At 40.5% G+C, this 21,580-nt stretch overlaps 1 protein-coding gene across 4 annotated transcripts in view; it reads right to left on the bottom strand.

Annotated features, from left to right (window-relative positions):
- The window catches only part of stxbp6 (syntaxin binding protein 6 (amisyn)), a 357,348-nt gene that overhangs the window by 45,826 nt on the left and 289,942 nt on the right, over positions 1–21,580 (bottom strand). For 3 of the 4 annotated variants that reach the window (XM_067990993.1, XM_067990990.1, XM_067990991.1), the window contains exon 5: positions 2,332–2,418. The exons of the other annotated variant lie outside the window; for it this stretch is intronic. In XM_067990993.1, the coding sequence (XP_067847094.1) occupies positions 2,332–2,418 (87 nt within the window). The remainder of the gene's footprint in view (positions 1–2,331; positions 2,419–21,580) is intronic. 4 annotated transcript variants of the gene reach the window in all.

Raw genomic sequence — 21,580 nt, forward strand, 5'->3', positions numbered from 1 at the left:
GGGAAAATTAAATTTTGATTTCAGCCTGCCACAAAGCAAATGCAACTCAAAGGCAAAATTTCACATTATTAGAATGAAAAACCTATAACTAAAATGAGCATAGGGAGGTAAGGCTCAAAGAACTCACCTGCCTCAGAGAAAATGATCAAATAGAAGTTTGACTGCAGCAGGTGCACATTCTCCACACAGAAATAAGTACCAGCCAACATCACAAGCGTAATATCCTGTTGAGATAGACTAACATCTGACTGGAGTCCATTATAGGAAACTGCTATAAGAAACGCATCAGTTTCATGGCCCAGTTTGGAAGGGTGTCTACAAAAAGCTACACTTTTACAGATGTCCTTGCAACTACTTCATCTTAATTTACTAGTCTCGGTGAAATGACACTTAAGTCTGACTTACTGTGAGCAATGTTACGGGAGATCTACTAATTCATTAAAATATTTACGATATGTATAAATGAACAAATGAAAATAGGATTCCCTTCTCCCTGCCACCTCTTCAAAAACAGCAGTTGTCAACTCCCTCCAAAGCATTTGTTTTCATAATATATATTGGCTGTGATTTGAAACAACCAAGTTAAAAACTGATGACTCACTGTTGCAACTGTGTTGTTGAAGTTCTAAGAGTATGGTAGGTGGCAGAAACGATCAGAAGACTGCAACAGTGGTTGGCAAAGCACTATGCCATGGCAGTACTATTTACAGAGGTTCTGAGAAATTACAGGGCATTACGTACAACGAGAAACACTTCAGTTCTCTGTGAAATGAGAAAACATTCTTAATAACACACAAGTTGGAGTCTGATTTAAGAAAAACTATTTTCTTTTTAAAATCATCGAAAGGAAAAAATAAATAATTGTTTTTATTTCTGCACCTAAACCGAACAAAAGTGGAACTCTCAGCCCCTTCAATGTCTTAGTCCAGTTAGTCAAGACACTGTCTAGTGTAGCACCAAGTCTTGGAGCATTCTCTGAGTCAGGTCATTGACTGGGGGTGTTGCAATTAGCTTCAATGCTCCTGGACTAAAGATGATAAAAATCGGCCAAGGTTCCTGCTTATATCACTATTTAGTGACTTCTGCAGGAAAGTGTGCATGTCAGGCAACGACAGGATCAATTTCAGCCATGATGTTCCCCCATGGCCAAATACCTGGCCAACTATCTCCTTCGAGGCTTACACATGCCGTAAGGCCACGTGAGTAAAGTTCTTTAGGGCTGTAGACGTCAGTGAAACTACAACACAGCAAGAGTTGGAGCTTTTAAATTAGGAGGACAAAAAGGGAGGAAATGGGGGGAGAATTAAATTGGAAATCTGCCGCTCCACGTATCTGGAATGGACACCTGACATTTCTGCTTCTACCTAACTGTTGTCAGTTAAAACAGAATCAAAATCATGTCAGTTCTCCTTTCTGTGACATGACTGGACAAAGCACAATAGTCTGAACATTTTCTTTCATTTAATAGTCCTACTTTTTGGAAGAAGAAATCAATTTGGATTCTCGAATATAATTTCTTGTTAAACCACAATAAATTTTACGCTCCAGCAACCTGCATCAGGGTGCATTGTTTTATGGGGATTTTGAAGTAAGCTTTTCATAGATGAAGCATAAACTTGTTGGGGGGAAAAAAAGATTATATCAAGATGCTGTAACAAAGTGGCTGCATTGTTAAAACTCAGATAACATACCCAGCAGGGGAAGCATGCATAAGGCTTTCAGTACAAACCCATTATGGGCAGAATGTATCTCAGGCATAGTGATGCAATACAAACCTAACTTCAAGATTTGCTCTTGCCAAGGAAGTAAATTGCTCCAGCCTCAAAGATATGCCTGCTGTCATCAGAAGCAACTCAGTTATTGCACTGAGACTATCCAAACTCATTTCACCTAAGACCTTGACAGCTGGTAGATGACTTTCATCTCATCAGTGCAGGCTGGACTCAAACCCAGATCCAACAGGTAAACAGGACAGTAGGTTAAATTATATTGCCATCCAATATCTTCCACCCCCACTTCCTCACCTCAGAAAAAAGCTCTGAAACCCTAAAGTGAAACACATTGGTTTTCCTTGCCATTGGAACATTAACAATTAGTGGAAACAAGTAAGATAAAAGAGTGAAAATTGAGAGATCTAGTAGACAATGAAGGTGTCATCTGGGTTACAAACAGTGCAGCAGTTGGTTACACCTCCCCTTCTTCTCCTCCCACCCCATTTCTTGAAAATTAGTTTTTGGTTCCCCCCCCCCCAACCAAAGTAACTTCAACAAATTTTCCCAATAGGTCACCCCTTTGTGTAAATTTCTTAAAAATATCAGTAAAATTCTGTACCTGTTGCTACTTCTGGATTTACCTCATCTTCTTTCCTATTCTTTTCAATCTTGGTGGTGTTCTGCACTATGTGACTTGGCTTTTCATCTAGGTTTCTCAATGAAAAATAAATAAAAGTATTGTGAAGAAAGTCTGTTCCTCTCCTAAATTATAAATAAACAATTAGCATGCATCTTTATTTGAGCCCTGAATATTGTAACCAAGACTTTCCTGTGGACAGTGTACACCTGCATGACAGATTGTATCAACATGAAAAACCTAATTGTGAACCACAATGTCCATTTACAGGAGAGACATTCACTAGGAGAACTTATGTATGCCTTAATTTGCCTTTTTTATTGCAAAAACATTGAACCGTCCCTGGGGATGATCATGTTGATTAAACCTCTAGGAAAGAGACCAAGTATTTTCCTAACTTCAGGCAGGGGCGTATATCACTTTTTGATGTCCAATGGCTGCCCTCTCAGGTGGACGCAAGAGATCCCATAGCACGTTCAAAGAAAACAAGGAAAGTTCTTGGTGTACAGGCTAACATTTATCCCTCAACCAACATCACTAAAAACAGATTATCTGGTCAGGGCTATTTGTAGGACTTTGCTGCGTGCAAATTGGTTGTAACGTTTCCTACTTTATAACAGTGACTACAATTCGAAAGTACTTCATCGGGTTTAGGATGTGTTGAGGTCAGGAAAGGCGCTACATATATGCAAGTTTTTTTTCTTTCTTTCACCATTGGCTTTGAGGACAGGGAGTGAAATGCTCTCCAGCTTCACACTGGGCCAAACTCTAGGGATTAGCATTTCTTATTCATAGGTAGCTCCCTACTCATACTGGGCTTGATGCTGGGAGCTCACCCAAGGGGAGAGTGCAGGAAACTATGTGCCAGTGGCTGGCAAAATAAAGGTGGAGACAAGAGAGTTTGTGAGTAAGTAATGTAGTGACATAGCCGCCAAATCCCTTGTCTGATGCCCGGCGAAGTGGAAGTCCTGCTGCATAAAGTGAATGCAAGAAGGGTTTCCCTGTTTGACACTCCAGGGCATCCTCCCTAGACAACAGCAGTGTAGCAAGCTGAGCAGGTGGCATCCAGAGTAACTGCTGCATACAGTACCCACAGGACCTGGTAACTGATGGCACACCTTAGGGAAGCTGCCAGAATGAGACAATCCAACAGTAGAATTTACTAGGTAGATGTCGTAAGTATGCATGCTGGAAGGTGTTGCCTGATGGCCTGTTCCACATTTACTGCTGCTCTATCCCAGGCCCTCATACAGTTTTATAGATCCTTCATTGCTCACATGACATGCCATATTCCAATAGGGCATATATTCAAGCTGCAACTTACACCCTTCGCAAATTCACACAAAGGGCTTCACACATAAAATCACTAAGACAAACCACTTACATGGTCACTTACTAACTCACTGGATAAGCTGCAGGATGACTACATGACTTCCTCATTGATTCCTAAACTTTGGGAAATTCAGCAGTGTCGTCACATTGGACAACCATGTCATAGTGCTGTGGCAATGCAGTGGGGAAGGAGATGCAGTCAGGCTCTGGTGCCTGATCTTTCTGGTATGCCTACACTCGTCTTGTACTACTTCAACCATGAAGTGCTTTTTCTGTGGCACTTTGAAAACAACCATCAACAAATTTGAACTTTTAACTTGTCAACCACCGCAGGGGAGACTGGGGACTTTGCAACGAGTGGCTTACTCCGACTCCTCAAAGCATTTCCATCATCTACAAGCCTCAAATCAGAAGCATGATACTACTCACCTGAATGGGTGGAGCTGCAAAACACTCAGGAAGCTCAATACCATTCAGGATGTGCAGTTTGCTTGATTGATGCCCTGCGCCTAGACGCAATATCCACCCCCTCCATCACTAGCACACTGTAGCCACTGAATCCACAATTTGCAGGATGCACTACCGCAACTCACCAAGGTTACTTCGACAATACCTCCCTACCCTGCAACCTCTGCCATCAAGGACAAGAGCAGCAATGTCGTGGGAACACCTCAAGCTCCCCTTCCAGTCACAACCATCCTGACTTGGACATATATTGCCATTGTGGGAGCACGATAACCACATGGACTGCAACGGGTAAAGGCAGCCCACCACCGCCTTCTCAGAGCAACCAGGGATAGGCAATAAATGCAACCTTACCAGCATCACCCAGATGCTAAGAACAAATATTTAAAAAATTCTTTATTTAGATGTTAGTCGCTTCTGGAGCTCCCATGAAAACTTGTATTGCAAGTGCTTTTTAATGTCCTGCCTTTTTTTAGCTCTTGCTGTTCTGCTGAAGACTTAGAAATGCTTTAATCACAGTTGGCTTTCCAGTGAATTAGAGGACAATATTCACCATTTTGACAAAAGCAAAACACTGCGGATGCTGGAAATCTGAAATAAAATCAGAAAATGCTGGAAATACTCAGCAAAGTCAGGCAGCAGCTGTGGAGAAAGAAACAGTTAACGTTTCAGGTGGATGACCATTCTGAGTTCCACGCAAGCATTATGTACTGTTAGAGGAAAAACTCCAAAAATATAAAAGAACTTTTGACAAAAACTAACAGAAGGCAGTAGCAAAATGGTATTGTAACATTGGAAATAAAAGACCATAAAACCTCAAATGGAAAATTAAAAAGTAAAAAACCTCAGAGTCTTGTAGAGTTCTAACACCAATGGAGTAACCCTTAAGCCCATTCCAGAGGGATGAAGGGAGAACTTAGCCCAATCCTATCCTAAACTAATGGAAAATCAAGCTGACCATCAATTTAACATATTACAACATTTAAATAAAGCTGTGGCTTCTTCTTGGCAAGACCACTTTGGGCCAATAGAATAAACCTCCCAGAAAATATCATTCAGTGCTAAAACAAAGCAGATCCTGCGATATAGATCTGAGCCAGACTTTTTGGTCTCCAAGCACCCGTTCTGCTCCTACATCACCAGCCAGAAAATATAGTCTGGTGAATTTATCCAGTGAGTAACTGAGCTATACAGACTGGGTGGGTCCCAGTTTTGATTGCCAGTCTATAGTTAATCTCAGCCGGAATGATAGAAGACAGTCTACAACGGTCTTTTAGTTTGGGACAGGAAAATCTGTCAGGGTTCCTGCTTCAAATTGCTGTCCAGTGATCCCAGCTTGAAATGCATCGGTGTGCGGTGAACAGTTGAGCACACAATCAGGCTTGGCTTGATGCTTACCAGAGTCAAATAACCAGCTCACACATGAACAATGGCCATTTGGGTGAGCGCTCGGATCTGTACCCGAGCAACAAATCGACAAAAGAAAACACCGTTTGGCCAACGCGCTCCTGAGGTACATTTATAAAACAGCCTGTGTGATATTTAGCATTTATTCAATGCAGTACTGTCAAAAATGTCTTTTAATTTCAATGGAATTACTTCAAAAATTGCATGTGCTATTTTAAAAGCTTTTATCTTCAAAAATGACCATGTAAATCTTCATCCATTTGCAAACGCATGACTCAGTTAATCACAATGAATTGCATAACTTGTTTGGGATGTCATCTTAATAAAAATGACATATGGCTCCTTTCCTTCCCTAAACAAAAGGAACACAATTGATTCTGCTGTACCTCAGGTCTTACTGCAAAACTCCAGCAAAGCTAGCTTATTCTGCACCTAGCTAGTTTGGAGGCACTTCCTTTGCGATTCTAATTATTTATAATAAATGCTGTCGCTACTCCCCGGACATATTGTTCATAACCTCTGAAAAAATGACCATTACCACGACCTCTGTATTACTGAAGCAAAATGAGTGCATGAAAAACAGCTTGGAATACTTCATCAAAATTCAATTGCCAACATTCCACTAGATCAATGCATATAAAGTGGTTTTATGGGCTGTAATTCTATACTTAGATCAAGTGCTTTTGTTGCAATTTAGATTCAGACATAGAATGAATCATTCCATTTGCAAACTTATTTTAGATGCAGTCAGTTAAAAACCTTGACAGAATCTAATCCTGAACCAAGGGTAAGATTTGCTAGAAAATGAGCTGTATTATCAGATAAGAGTGTAAGGAGATTACATCCCCACACATAGTAAATTGGATTGTAGTTCATTTTAGATTAGAGAATAATTAAATGTTCATTGGTTAATTAATTTTGTGAAATGATGGGTGGGTTACTGAAATAATTAGAGTGGCAAATATTTTCGTTACCTCAACCAGCTAGAGCGAGGAACCTGGCACACAGCACAGTCCATTTCTCTTCCAGTTCCAGAAACTTTCATTACTTTCTTTCAAATATTTATTTGTGGCATTAGTCCTTGATATCTGTTCTGATAACCTTGGCCCTGCAGCTCAGACCATTCATCTGCTGCTGGCAAGCCATTTGCAGAGTGAGAATAACATCCAGAGGGGACCGACATCGCTGATTTCAATATACTCTAATTACAGGTTAGGATTTGTAACTGTGCTTGAGCGTGTGTGTGCTCATTAACACTGGTGACAAGAGTGCTGGGTAACGAACCATTTTCATGCTGCATTCAACAGCAGTAAGCACTCGTACATTAGGTCAAGCATAACAGCAGCCCATTTGAAGGCAGCACTCCATCCTTCCAAATCCTGATCAACCTGCAGTGCATCTCACCATGAAGCTCAGCAAGGCTCCACCTTCTACCTGGTCAATGTGACATTTCAATTCCAAAACAATTCCTGTGAGCCCTCTGAATCAGTAACAAATTGCTATGAAAATGTAATTACTCCATTGCAAAAGCAGTTAAAGGTAAAAGCTTTACTTTTACTACAAATAATGTGAAGAAATAATGCAGGTCACAGATCTGTTCTAACTCCTTTGCAGAGCCTCTATTGATTACTAATATTTTTTGGGGTTTGATGTTTTCCTTGCACTCCTTTCTTGATTTATTTACATGTCAGAAGAACCAGTCCTTGTGGATGATCTGGAAATACTTAAAATTGACAGTGAACTAGGGAAATAACATCACATGATCTCTGGAGAGTTCAGTAGCCAATTGAGAGGTATATGTAACTTATAAGATTTAGGCACCCTGACACAACTTTGCATATTCTTTTCTGGGGGAGTGGGGGGGGGGGGGGGGGGGGAGAAGAGAGAGAGAGAGAGAGAGAAAAAGGAAAGAGGAGAAACAAAGCAAGGAATAGAGAGAGAGAGAGCAAGAAAGCAAGTGAGAGAGAAACAGTAGGTGAAAGAAAAAGAGCAAACGAGAGAAGGAAAGGGCAAGCGAGAAAAACAGAAGGACATGAGAGAGAGAGAGAGAGAGAGAGAGAGATATCGTGTGTGAACAAGAGAAAAAGTGTGAGAGAAAGTGAGAGAGAGAAAAAGTGACAGATAAAGCGAGAGAGAAAGCAGAGAGAGAAAATAAGTGAGAGAGAGAAGCATACACATGTTCAGAGACAGAGAACACCACTAGCACACAAAGGAACAGAGAAAGAGAACCAGCCTCACAAAGAGAGAGAGAGAACCAAAGTCACAACGAGAGACAGAGCTAGAGAAAGGATCACGGATACATGGGGTGGGACAGACAGAAAGGGGAATAGAGAATGCGAGAGGGAGGGAGGGAGAAAATACACCAGAGACACAGAGAAAAGAGATTCAGGGATACACAGAAACAGTGGCTTTAATGTCAATGATGGAGTTGTTGCATGAATATGGTGCAAGTGAAGAAAATCTGACTAAATATAAAACTGAAATAATTTTGCTTCAATACTAGGCATGTCCACTGAGACTATTAATGTGGAGCATGCATCTTTGGAGAGTTCAGTTGGTTCACCCTTCAGAAAAACGTCTTTAATTCAAAGCTGCTGTTCTTGAGCATAGCAAAATGAAAACTTCATAAAGCAGGATAGTCAATAAAACAGAATATGTCATCAAATTGAATGTCATTCCTTTAGTCTGTTAATGCCCATGCAGTGCATATGGTTAAGACTGCCGACTTCCCCCTCCCCGCAGGGCCTCATCACTGCTCTATTGGCCACAGCTGGGTAATTCTAGCTGGGACACATCACTCACGATAATTTTAATTTCCTGCTGGTACAGTTAAAAGCAAGTCTTGTTCCAGTCACTACCCTTTTGAAGACTGCAGTCATACATCAACACAATAATTTTTTTTAAAGCTTTTTCCAGAGAGTACTGTCAACTTAAAACATGTTTCAATTCTGTCCATTTCTGCAGTTCTATTTATACTTTGTAAAGTTTTTTTCTCCCCCTCTCTACTCTCTGGTCTCTCCATGTCATGCACCAGCTCAGAGGTCTGCCCAGGTGACTTCCTGAATGACTGCTGAGTGGTACACAAGAGCAGCCAGAGGGGACTCTCCATGTGACAAATTCACAGACCCCTGCCAACTGGGCAGAGCTGCTCTACCATGTGCAGCAGTGCAAAGCATGGATCAGTCACTGATTTTTCTTTTGTGCTCCATGCCTGGACTCACTGCAACCATTTCCTTTCAGGTGCCATTGCAGAAAAAGGCCACCCCCACCACTGCTAGGAAGTGACCACCCTAACATAACACCACCCCCCACCCCCATGTCCATCAGGGTACCATAATCAATGTTTGCATTGGTATGCAGTATCACCTTTAGGAAAGGGCACATCTGCGTTCTGTCATGCTGTTGTTCCTACAGGAATTGGGCACAGACAGACCTGGCAAAATCAGAAGGGCAGTGATGCCTTTACTGCTCAGGAAGTTAAAATAAAAACCGACTTCTAATGCAGCAGACACCCAATACATTCTAGATTGCTTTTACAAGAACCCTAATATCAATGACATTTTACAAAGACTTGAACAAGAGAATTTTTTGTTAGAGAAAGGCCATCAGGCCTCAAAAAAGGCCTTCCCTTTTTCACAGATCAACCCAATCTATCTCCCAATGTCTCATACATGCCAGCCACATGTTTTTTTAAGCTGACATCAGCTTTTCAACCCACATAGCAGCTTGTCACCATTTTATAAGAAAAGTCAGCTTTTTTCACTGGGATTGGAGGTTGTCAATATGAACCAATCTGTTGGAAAACACAACCTGAAAGCCGACAGCATCAATTAGCTCAGTTGGAAGAAAAACTGAAAGCTGGCAGAACTAATTTTTTTTCTCCCAATGTTAGTTACACACAAGCAAAAAAGTTTTAAGTTGAGCTGATGGTTTCTGAGAATCTCAGTTATAGTCTGTACTTATTTAGTGTTTGCCCCTAAAGAAGTTACATATGACAAATAAGCTGCTAAAATACAGCTTTCAAAACCTCAGTTTTCCTGAAAAGAACTTTCTGAGGTATGTCCAGCTGTTGTCTTATGAAGGTTAATTCTTTTCGTCCAAGACTAGTAGCAGTCACCTTTGTTCTCTCGTGTGAAAACATTAAGGGCCTTTATTGAGCATATCTGTCACTGCACTGGTAGATTTGTCAGAGTTTGGAAATTGAATGGGGTAGAAATGGTGATGAGCTTTAGCTAATTTAAACAAATTACACTGAGACTCCTGTACTTACAATTTTACTACACTGTAATGCTTTAATGAACTATGCGGCCTGTTGGCTTATTTTTGTGAGAGACACGGTGCCTGGTTACGTCCTATAGTTCAACGGTTTTCAGTTTGTTAACACATACATGCTTGAGATCCCTTCGTTACCATGAAGTAACCAGGGAAATGGCCCACATCCACGGAGAAATATGAGGAGTGACATTAATAATCAGATATAATGGCCACCACCAGACTGCAGGCAGTCAGGCAGGTGCTTCAGAGTGCAAATTTCAGCTCCCATACCTGTTTCCAAGAAAACACATTTTTGTGCATTTCATTTTTTCTTAATGGTTACAGTATGTGATGATTTTTTATTTTCAGTAGAAGAAAATAATCCTTTTTGACACATTCAAAAGAGCAACGTAGGCCATAAATTACCATTAGCAATAGTAAACAAATGCATTAAACATTATGCGATATTCCTCTAGCCATTATTTTAATGGATTGTGTTAACTCACTTATTTTGACTGAATGAAGCTCTACAGCCACTTTTATTTTCATATTTCAAATATTTGGAACCCTTCCAGGAGAATTTTTTTGGGATTGAAAGGCCAAAATGCACAAATGAAAATAGTCTCCAAAAAGCACAATAAAGTGTCAAAAAACAAAGCTTTTTGGTGTGTGTCCCCAGATCTCCCTAGAAAATAAATCACACACCTTCAGTCATTTCTAAATTTGGCAGCTCTGCAAAATGTGTGCTTATGTACTTCAGGACTTTTTTCTCTTTTAGGAACACTAGCGTGAAAGGTTGTATTAAAGAATCCATTTTATGTTAAACGCTCCATTTTGTAACAGACAGCTTTTCCAGAATCTGCTGGCAACAGCATTCAGGAAAATGTCCAAAATTTAGCCCAAATCTCCAAGGACCCTTGCAAGGCTAGTACTGACCGTCTGTCATCATGTAAGATACTTTTCTGATTCCAAATGTAGCCTTGATCTTCTGGAGATAAATCTACCTGTTTGATGACTATACGTTTACCTTTTCTGTACATGTAAGGAGACAACGCTGCTTTTATGTTATATCCTGAGGCCCAAAATTAAACTTTCATCTGCTGATATCAAATCTGTGGAATGATGAACTAACGGTAGTGTAAACGAGGGGTAAAGCTCACAGGACATGATCAAATGGCCTTTTAGCTGAGGGATAAAAGCGCAACCAACGTAAAGCAAAGTTAGGAAGAACTTTGGTTGGTCACCCTGTTACTGTGCTGAGGTCGCCCACAGATTTTGCATCACGTGTGTTGTCTGCAATTATCATTTCCTCTAATAAATCTACAAGCGAAGAGACTCTGCGTCTAGAACTCTCCTTCCTGGCACAGAGACAACAGCTCCAAGTTTATCTCTATAGCAGAATGTTAACATCTCTACAATAAAAGTGAGCAAATGTTGCATACATCTGTAGCTCAAGTTATCACCTGCCCATGTCAGACTGCATTTTCAGTGTAACTCCTAATCTTCATGTATTATAATGTCTATCTTCACAGCTATGTTTGAACTGTCAAATCCCTGAATAATTTTGAAAACCTCAATTAGATCACCAGCAAGTTTCTTCTTCAAAAGGAAACACACCCAACTTCCCTAGTCTTGCCTCCAATCTTCACTTCCTGATACAATACTCTACACTTCGTTGCTTGCTTCTCTACTTTTTCAAGGGTAATAATAACCTTCCAATGATTAGGTGACCAAAACTGCTTCACAATACTCCAGATGGAATCTGATCAACACCTTATACAGTAGCAATACAACTCCTATAATACAACCTTGTTTTACCTTTTTTTTACTGTAACTAAGCACTGTGCTGACTGTCACAGATTTACCCACAATAACCAGAGATCTCTTTAACGGGCAGTTGCAGGGGCAGTCTGTAAACACCATGTATTGTTCTATATGTATAAATGCGTAGGCTTCAAGGAGCTCTTGAAACATTTGCCTGAGGAAGGAGAAAATCTCCGAAAGCTTGTGAATTTAAAATAAAATTGCTGGACTATAACTTGGTGTTGTAAAATTGTTTACAATTGTCAACCCCAGTCCATCACCGGCATCTCCACATCATCTTTATGATCACCATCCTGTGCCACTGTTCATTTAACACAAACTCCCTCTTCTGGTTCCTTGCTCACATACTAAATGACTTTACACTTATCAACAATTGAATCTGTCACCTCTTGGCTTTGTTACTTGAAAGATTTAAATCCTTTTCAATCTGGCTGCACTGTTCATTATTTGTTCTGCCTCAGTGTTATTATCTCCATACCGTACCCTCACCTAACCACTAATTACATATTGAAACTACCAAGGTCCAAGACTGAGCCTTGAAGTACTCACTGTAAATTCTTTCCAACCTGAAAAGTTCCTATTTATGGCTACCATTTGTTTATTTTCTATCCAGTATCATGCTTTACCTACTACCTCATGACCCCTTATCTTAGTCATTAATCACCATTGTAGAATCTTGTCAAAAGCTCTGAAAATCCAAGCATATGATATCAATTGTATTTCCTCAGTTCACCATATCAATAATGTCTTCAAGAAAACTCCAGGTTAGTTAAACGTTGCCTCCCTTTCCTGAATGCATGCCGACTGTCTTAACAAGTTAGGCTTTCCTAAGTGTTCACCCACTGGACCTCTCCAAATTTTTTCAAAGACTTTCCCTACTGTTTGCAGATGAAGCAGCCATTTTGTGATCTTCAGAAATCTCTCCCAAATTTACAAAATATGTTAGTTGAAGCTTCACTGATTTCAATCCCTGTTTATTTTAAGACTCAGGGTTCAGGATGTCTGGAACAGACCCTTAATCTATTTTAAGAACATTCAATTTTTTATCCTTTGTTATTTGCATACTGTCTAGCTTCTTCAGTGATGCACCTGAAAATCTGGTATCTGCCCATGGTTCCTGAACACCTTCAAAAGACATTCATAATTTATGAGTTACAATGCTTTGTCACTCTGCTCAGTGTTTACTCAAGATAGCCTTGCTTCGGCAGCCACTTTTCCTGTTGTGCACAGGAGGAATGACTCCAGACTATCATGGCACTAATTCCTCAAATTGACAATTCAACACAATTACTTTAAAATAAGTAAACAAAAAGAGAAAAAGAAATTACCATCAGTTTCTGCACACCAGAAACTAAATCCCAGATTTTCCTCTGCAGCACATTTTCTGTTGGAAGTATGGTGCCATTACGTTAAGGCATCGCAGCAGCTTCCAGGAAAGCAGGCATTCATTTGCATCATGAGGTGTGGCAGGTTGCAAATGAGCTAGACAACAAGAGAGTGGAATTCTTTATTGTTGATGTACGTCATAGGTTTGATAAACGGAGCACATACGTGCACATTACTCCTTGGACCTTGAGAAATCCAGCCACTCTAAGATTTCAGCACCCTATCATGCTCCTGCCAGTTGCCCATGGGGAGAAGGATGAACTGTCTTGCTCAAGGAAACAACAAATCTGTGACTTACTTTATGCATCTGTGCATGACTCATTGGCTAGTGTTATTGATGTCCCCAGTGGCAGCCTGTTGGGATCCTATAGCATAAAATTCCAGGATCTTTACAGTCACTGGTAGTGTGGTGCTTATTGTGATATAACTTATTGATGGCTTCCTTTGTGCAGAGCAACCTTTACAGCACTGCTCCTGGGTCAGTGGGAGGTAGGTGCACCTTGGTCTGTATATTCTGGACTGGGGGACAATGGCAAGTGGGTGCCTTATACCTCCTATGCTATATGACCAACCTGCCTTCCTGCCATTGGTGCACCTCAAAAGAAGATACAAGGTTATTCCTTTTGGGCCAATGGTAGCCCCCTCCCAGCAGTAGGCACAAAATGGTACATGTTAATGCAATCGGCAGCAGTTTAAATCCAAAAATATTATCCAATCAACTAAGGAATAAAATGCTGAGCCCTTTAAATTAAGTCCCGTGTTTCCATTTTAAAGAGGCAGTAATGCTAGATCGTATGACGACATCACTTCATGACTGCATCATTTAAATAGCGCTCCTGTCATCGGCTGGAAATGATGATGGAGAATCCCTGCCCCATTTCTCACCCCCTTCCACTGAAATACTGCCTGAAAAATCAAGCAGTTATTAGAAAATCTGGGCAAAGGTATCAGTGTCAATTGCACTTTCCCTCCCCACATCAGTGATGTCTTAAAAAAAAATCTAGCCGATTAATTAAGTCGTCTTTTATCTGAACGTGGCTGTCCTTCAATAAGTTAGGCTTTTCCAAGTGTTCACCGACTAGGCCTCTCAAGATTATACAGACGGTCAGATCAGGATCTTCAATTACACAGGGATTTTAAGCCATACATATCCGGACTGCATAGTGAAATGCCAATTAAAATCAACGGTGACATTATCGCTGTGGATTATTTCACATGCATTTGTTTTCCGGCGGGGGGGGGGGGGGGGGGGGAGAAGAGGAGGTGCGGGGGAGATGAATACTTCAATTAGTAAAGTACAGCTTTATCATCCCTGGAGCACCAAGAAGAAATAAATGTTGCAAACTTAGAAACACTTCTCAAAGTCTACTGTGGAGTTGGAATTGCCGACTATCAAAACTCCATTTCAAGAACACCCCACTCAAGTCATTCTGTCTTCTCTCCTCCTGTATGAAACATCCATGTGAGCAAATTTTCAACATGCATTTATATCTGTATAGCACTATCCGTTGAAATTGGCTGAAATTGGGGACAAAAATCCATACATCCAACACAATTCAGGAGGGCAATAACATATGAAATAGGAGCAGAAGTAGGCCATACGGCCTCTCGAGCCTGCTCTGCCATTCAATAAGATCATTGCTGATCTTCTACCTCAACTCCATCTTCATTACAACATTAATCCGAACTCCTGCTAATCTTACATAGGTGTAGTACTGTTCAAAGCACACACTTTAATCAGAAGCTAATGATAGGCCAATGACTTTAGAAAAGAACACAACTCTACAAAAGCAGTGTTGTTTTTAAGTTCCATAATAATTGAATTATTACAAAGTAGACTATATGTATGCCTATTTTGAGAATACACTAACTTAGCTTTGAACAATATTTGTACACAAGTCGCTCATTCTGCATTATAGTTGGCTGCAATCAGGGACAGATTCAATGGATCCAGCATACGAGATGCTTAGAGCAATTCAGGCACATTACAGCTCAGCTACTTTATAAATCACAATAAAAGTTACAGCAGCGATGTTTGCAGAGGCTATTTGAAAAGATGTGCCTTAATAGTCTTCAGAAACACCTCAATATAGTCTTAATAATCACTTGGATAAGTGTGGATTAATAAGGGAAAGCCAGCACGGATTTATTAAAGGCAAATAGTGTTTGACTAACTTGATTGAGTTTTTTGATGAGGTAACAGAAAGGGTTGATGAGGGCAATGCAGTTGATGGGTATATGGACTTCCAAAAGGCGTTTGATAAAGTGCCACATAATAGGCTCGTCAATAAAATTGAAGCCCACGGAATAAAAGGGGCAGTGGCAACATGGATATGAAATTGGCTAAGTAATAGGAAACGGAGGATGGTGGTGAACGGTTTTTCAGACTGGAGGAAGGTATGCAGTGGTGTTCCCCAGGGGTCGGTACTAGGACCACTGCTTTTCTTGATATATATTAATGACTTGGACTTGGGTGTACAGGGCACAATTTCAAAATTTGCAGATGACACAAAACTTGACAGTGTAGTAAACAGTGAGGAGCATAGTGATAGACTTCAAGAGGACATAGACAGGCTGGTGGAAAGGGCGGACACATGGCAGATGAAATTTAACGCCGACAAGTGTGAAGTGATACATTTTGGTAGGAAGAACAAGGAGAGGCGGTATAAACTAAAGGGTACAACTCTAAAGGGAATTCAGGAACAGAGAGGCCTGGGGGTATATGTACACAGGTCGTTGAAGGTGGCAGGACAGTTTGAGAAAGTGGGTAAGAAAGCATACGGGATCCTGGGCTTTATAAATAGAGGCATAGAGTACAAAAACAAGGATGTTATGTTGAACCTTTATAAAAGGTTCGGCCACAATTGTGTCCAATTCTGGGTACCGCACTTTAGGAAGGATATGAATGCCTGAGAGAGGATGCAGAAAAGATTTACTTGAATGGTTCCAGGAATGAGGGACCTCAGTTACAAGGATAGACTGGAAAGGCTGGGATTGTTCTCCTTACAGAGGAGAAAGTTGAGAGAAGATTTGATAGAGGTGTTCAAAATCATGAAGGGTCTAGACAAAGTAAATAAAGAAAAACTGTTCCCGCTGGCGGAAGGGTCGTGAACCAGAGGACCCAGATTTAAGGTGATTGGCAAAAGAACCAACGGCAACATGAGGAAAAACTTTTTTTTGAACGCAGCGAGTGATTAGGATCTGGAATGCACTGCCTGAAAGGGTGGTGGAAGCAGGGTCAATTGTGGCTTTCAAAAAGCAATTAGATAGGTACCTGAAGGAGAAAAAATTTCAGGGCTACAGGGAAAGAGCGGGAGAGTGGGACTAGCTGGATTGCTCTTGCAGAGAGCCAGCACAGGCTTGACGGGCCGAATAGCCTCCTTCTGTGCCGTAACCATTCTACAATTCTAATGATTCTTTTGGAAGCCAAAACCTTTGAGTCCTCACAGGAGTACTCTGACCAAAGAATTGCTTCAGTTAGTATATGCCACCTGAACAAGTCTGCGGATCAAACCAATTCTCATTCCCATAGCTACTGAGCTCTGATTTACCTGGAATGGGGTTGTAAAAGAAAAAAAAACTGCAGTTCTAACCTTGATCTTTAATATCAACATCTCAGCCAGCTAAGGCAATGTAGTGGTGACCAAATACAGAAATCACCAACATTTCTGCAATGTGAAATATCTGGGATCCTTGGAAAGGACCATTTTTGGAATCTGAATATACATGTTGGCACCTGGCCAGCTGGAACTGCAGACTAATGTCACAAGAGGTTTTCCCACAGTTTCCAAACAATTCATTCACTCTCATGGGAAGTGGGGTAAGCGAATAAAAAAAAACTCCTGCTCACGAGCTGCCAAGAGGCTTCACCAGTCGAACAGCAGCAAGCTACTCAGCCAAGCAGACAGCTTGGACCGTTTACAGACTCTGCTTGAAACCTGACTATTCTAGTTTCCTCCAGAATTTACACTTACCAATGCAGAAACGTCTATACAAGTGTCTTTTGTTTAAAGTGACCCTCAATAAACTTGTGGGTAAAGGCACCACTTGGAATAGGATTACGCCACACAGATCAAAAAGTCACAGATATAACTCTCAGTCTGAGCCTAGTTAGCTAATCTCAGCCAACGTAGCAGTTGGAGTGCTACAAAATTGGCCTCATCGCCTCTGCACCTTGGAAAGGGGAAAATAAAACATCAGCCACAGTTTGAATTCCTGATCGGGAGTGAGAACTGTAGCTGATGTTTTATTTTCCCCCTTGCAAGTGCAGGAGCAATAAAGCCAATTACAGAGTACTCCAACTGCTATGCTACATACTGCCTTCTGCTGGAAAGTGTGAAAATGTGGACACTGTAAGATGACAGGATCTGGCCTGGCTGTGATGCCTTTCATGGTTGAATAATGCTGCTTTCATAACCTAGGCTCACACAAAGAATGGCCACTTGGGAAAGGTACTGAATGGCTGGTAATGGTTGCGCTACTGTACACCAGCAAGAGTCAGCACCTTGACAAGAAGAGGGGAGGGGAGGGGGAAGTAACTTCCTACTAAACTGAGGAATTTAAGTGGAGCAATAAATGCAATAAAGCCAAATGAATTATAATTCTCAAAAGGGGAAAAAAATATTTGTTACAATTAATGTTGAGATAAGTACTTCCCTTACATTTAAAAAAAATGCTTTTTCAATTCATCAAACACAAATCAAGAAGAATATTCCATGAACACACTTCAGTGAGGTTAATGTGCTTCTCACTAGCACAATACCTGGAAGGAAATATCATTTGATTTCATGCAACAGGAAACCTTTAGTCACTAAATCCTTTGAAGCTTTGCCTGGATCGTTTAGAGTCTGATGGACAATCCTCACTTCATATTCCAAGGATGCGGCTGACAACAGCCCCAACTTGGGGTCAGCTCTTTAAACTATAAGTGTTGGTATTGCTGCTTCTGAAGGCACCAAGAACCACCTAGAGAGGGAGTTTTCTTAGCAATCCTGAGACACCAGTATCAGCAGCAGCAAATATAAATGCTACCGCCACAATAATTTTTACTAGCCGTGGGCATACACCATCAATGATGTTTTCTCATCACTATCCTGTACAGGTCGTCCACAACATAGGGGAAGTGGCTACAAAATAAAGTTGCGATTCCCGATTTTCAAGTAAGAACGCACCTCTGAACCTGCACAGTTGTTTTTTGTTCTGGTGCTGTGATATCCATTGCAGCAATTTAAAAGAATGGATTTCACAGCTGCGAAGGTCGAGTTTGTTACAGAACTGACACTTATTGTGGGCATTAAGATATGCTAGAGGAATACAACAATTCACCCATTGTATGGCACTGAGTTTGAAAGTCAGTGCAGTCAACCTGCAGCCTACAAGAGCAATGCAGTCCACATACATTTTAGAAATAATTAAAAGCACAAAAATTAAAAATTAAAATTAAACCGAGTGCATTAGACACTTATCTTTATTCTACAGACTAAAGGAAATGAATCAATAGCATCACCCAATCTAATCTGCACATTTGCTGAGAGTATGAATAATATGTGCTGTTTTATTAATTTGTAACAAGCAACTTCCTACTCCATGCAATTAGATTCATTTTCACTAATCTATAAATATTTGTGCCTGTTAATGATTTCAAAGTGCTTCACTTCTTCAATCTAGAAGTATGATTACTTCAGGACTTCGTGGACACGTTTGAAGCAGTCACTTGTTTATCATAAAAAAGCTTACTGTAATTATTTACAGCTGTGTATTTCCAGCATCGTCTGTTTTTATTTTAGATTGCCAGCATTTGCAGTTTTTTTTTACTTCTCGAGGCTCCACTTGCATGAGTATTGGATAGATTTTGTTATGAGTCAAATAAAGCACAACCAGCAGGGACCCAAGAAATACCTAAACACCAGAGTAAAATTTATTTTACAAATGCAATAATAGTGCAATAATTTTTAAAGTTTGATTTAAACTTAATAAAGTTTTAGTTTATTAAGATTGCAAGCTTTTATTTATGAGCACACTGCAAATATAGCTTCTAGCCTGTCCAGTATCAAAAGGTACAAGAGTCTAATTATAAAAAGCCCCAGATCAAGTTTGGGGAAAGTTCAATAATATGCTAACATTTACAATCAATACAGATTCATAAACACACAAGTCCAATATGCTGGCAATTCATAGCATGTCAGCTTCCTCAAAGAACCCAAATGAAGCTGAAAGGAGATAGACAAAGTAGTTACAAGCAATCTCAATCTCTGAAAGGAAGTCAATAAATAACGAGGACACCTATGCAGTTCGATTAAAACCCAATTAAGTTGAATTACGTCTTGTGAAATACAATGGGGGAGCTTGTTAAATATTAAAAGGATCTGGCTCTTTTTGATTTCTTTGTCAATTTACAAGGGGTTAATGTGGGCAAGGAGTAAAACAAAATAGATGGGGCTCCAGCGAGTAGATATACAAGATGGGTTGTCACTTATGAATGCACTGTAAATGTTGATCAGGGTTTATCGTAAGGATGCTGAGTTTGCAGGTGTATATTAATTATAACAGTTACAAGGAATGATTGTTACAAGGAACACGAACACTTAGTATGCACTGGTAGCTGCATTTGTTCTGGTATTTATCAAAAATAAATCAGTGATGTGGGGAGATAGTTCACCGAAAGGCAGACAGAATCAAAACATAATTCTCTTCCTTGCTTCCAGTGGGCTGGATGGGTTGAAATGCAGAAGTGTGCTAGTTGTTGACAAGATGACAGTGTTCACTAAAGCAATGCACTTGAAAGGTTGGTATTTCAGTTGGGCAGAAAGCTCACTCAATGGCTTAGGGGGTAAAGCCACTGATAGGATACACACAGGTTAACAGTCAGCATTTCAAAGTCCTTGCTCATTTGTCCATGTTTGCAGGATCAAATCAACAGTGCTGACTTCACCCACCAGTATCTCTCAGTTAGTACCTGATGCTGCTGCTCCAGCTCCAGAGAATGGACTGTTGCTTTACAAACCCCTCTTCCTTTGCAGGGATACATCCTTCAGAGCAGCAACATCATCAGGAATCATAAGGTTACAGGATAACTATAAAAGAGGAAGACTATTTGGTCCATCTTAAGTTCAACCATCCAGAGAGTTCTTAACATCTCCACCGTAGCCATCTAATTGTTTCTTAAATAATTCCAGGGTTTTTGCCTCCACTATTCTATCTGGAAGTTTATTCCATACATTAATCACTTTTTGCATATGCTCATCAATCTGTAAGATCATCTCTCTGACGCCTCCGTTTCAGGCTGCAGAGCCCAAGTCTCTCCAGTCTTTCCTCATTACTCAAATCCCTGACGATAGGGATGAACCTAACAGCTCTTCTCTGGACTTCGCCCAGCGCTTGAAGGTCTCATTCCTTAGCAAACAGAACTGGATGCAATATTCCATGCAGCTTCACAAGAATACTATACAGTTTGATCACTACCTCCCTCCGACTTACATTCTACTGTTTTGGTTATATAATTCGACATCCTATTGGCCTTGTTGATTGCTGTTTCACTCTGGTTTAGCATCGAATCCACCAATACGGCTTTGATCTCTTTCAACTTCATCCTTAGCTATTTCAACACCATTTATGAAGTATAGGAACATAGGAACAGGAGTAGGCCATTCAGCCCCTTGTGCCTACTCCGCCATTTGATAAGATCATGGCTGATCTGTGATCCAGCTCCATATACCTGCCTTTGGCCCATATCCCTTAATACCTTTGGTTGCCAAAAAGCTATCTATCTCACATTTAAATTGAGCAATTGAGCTAGTATCAATTGCCGTTTGCGGAAGAGAGTTCCAAACTTCTACCACCCTTTGTGTGTAGAAATGTTTTCTAATCTCACTCATGAAAGGTGTGGCTCTAATTTTTAGACTGTGCCCCCTACTCCTAGAATCCCCAACCAACGGAAATAGTTTCTCTCTATCCACCCTATCTGTTCCCCTTAATATCTTATAAACTTCGATCAGATCACCCCTTAACCTTCGAAACTCTAGAGAATACAACCCCAATTTGTGTAATCTCTCCTCGTAACTTAATCCTTGAAGTCCGGGTATCATTCTAGTAAACCTACGCTGCACTCCCTCCAAGGCCAATATGTCCTTCCGAAGGTGCGGTGCCCAGAACTGCTCACAGTACTCCAGGTGCGGTCTAACCAGGGTTTTGTATAGCTGCAGCATAACTTCTGCCCCCTTGTACTCTCGTCCTCTAGATATAAAGACCAGCATTCCATTTGCCTTCTTGATTATTTTATGCACCTGTTCATGGCACTTCAATGATCTATGTACCTGAACCCCTAAGTTCCTTTGGACATCCACTGTTTTTAACTTTTTACCATTTAGAAAGTACCCTGTTCTATCCTTTTTTGATCCAAAGTGGATGACCTCACATTTGTCCACATTGAATTCCATTTGCCACAGTTTTGCCCATTCACCTAATCTATCAATATCGCTTTGTAATTTTATGTTTTCATCTACACTGCTTACAATGCCACCAATCTTCGTGTCATCGGCAAACTTAGATATGAGACTTTCTATGC

The sequence above is a fragment of the Heptranchias perlo genome, chromosome 10 (genome assembly GCF_035084215.1).
Source record: "Heptranchias perlo isolate sHepPer1 chromosome 10, sHepPer1.hap1, whole genome shotgun sequence".
Classification (NCBI taxonomy): Eukaryota; Metazoa; Chordata; class Chondrichthyes; order Hexanchiformes; family Hexanchidae; genus Heptranchias; species Heptranchias perlo.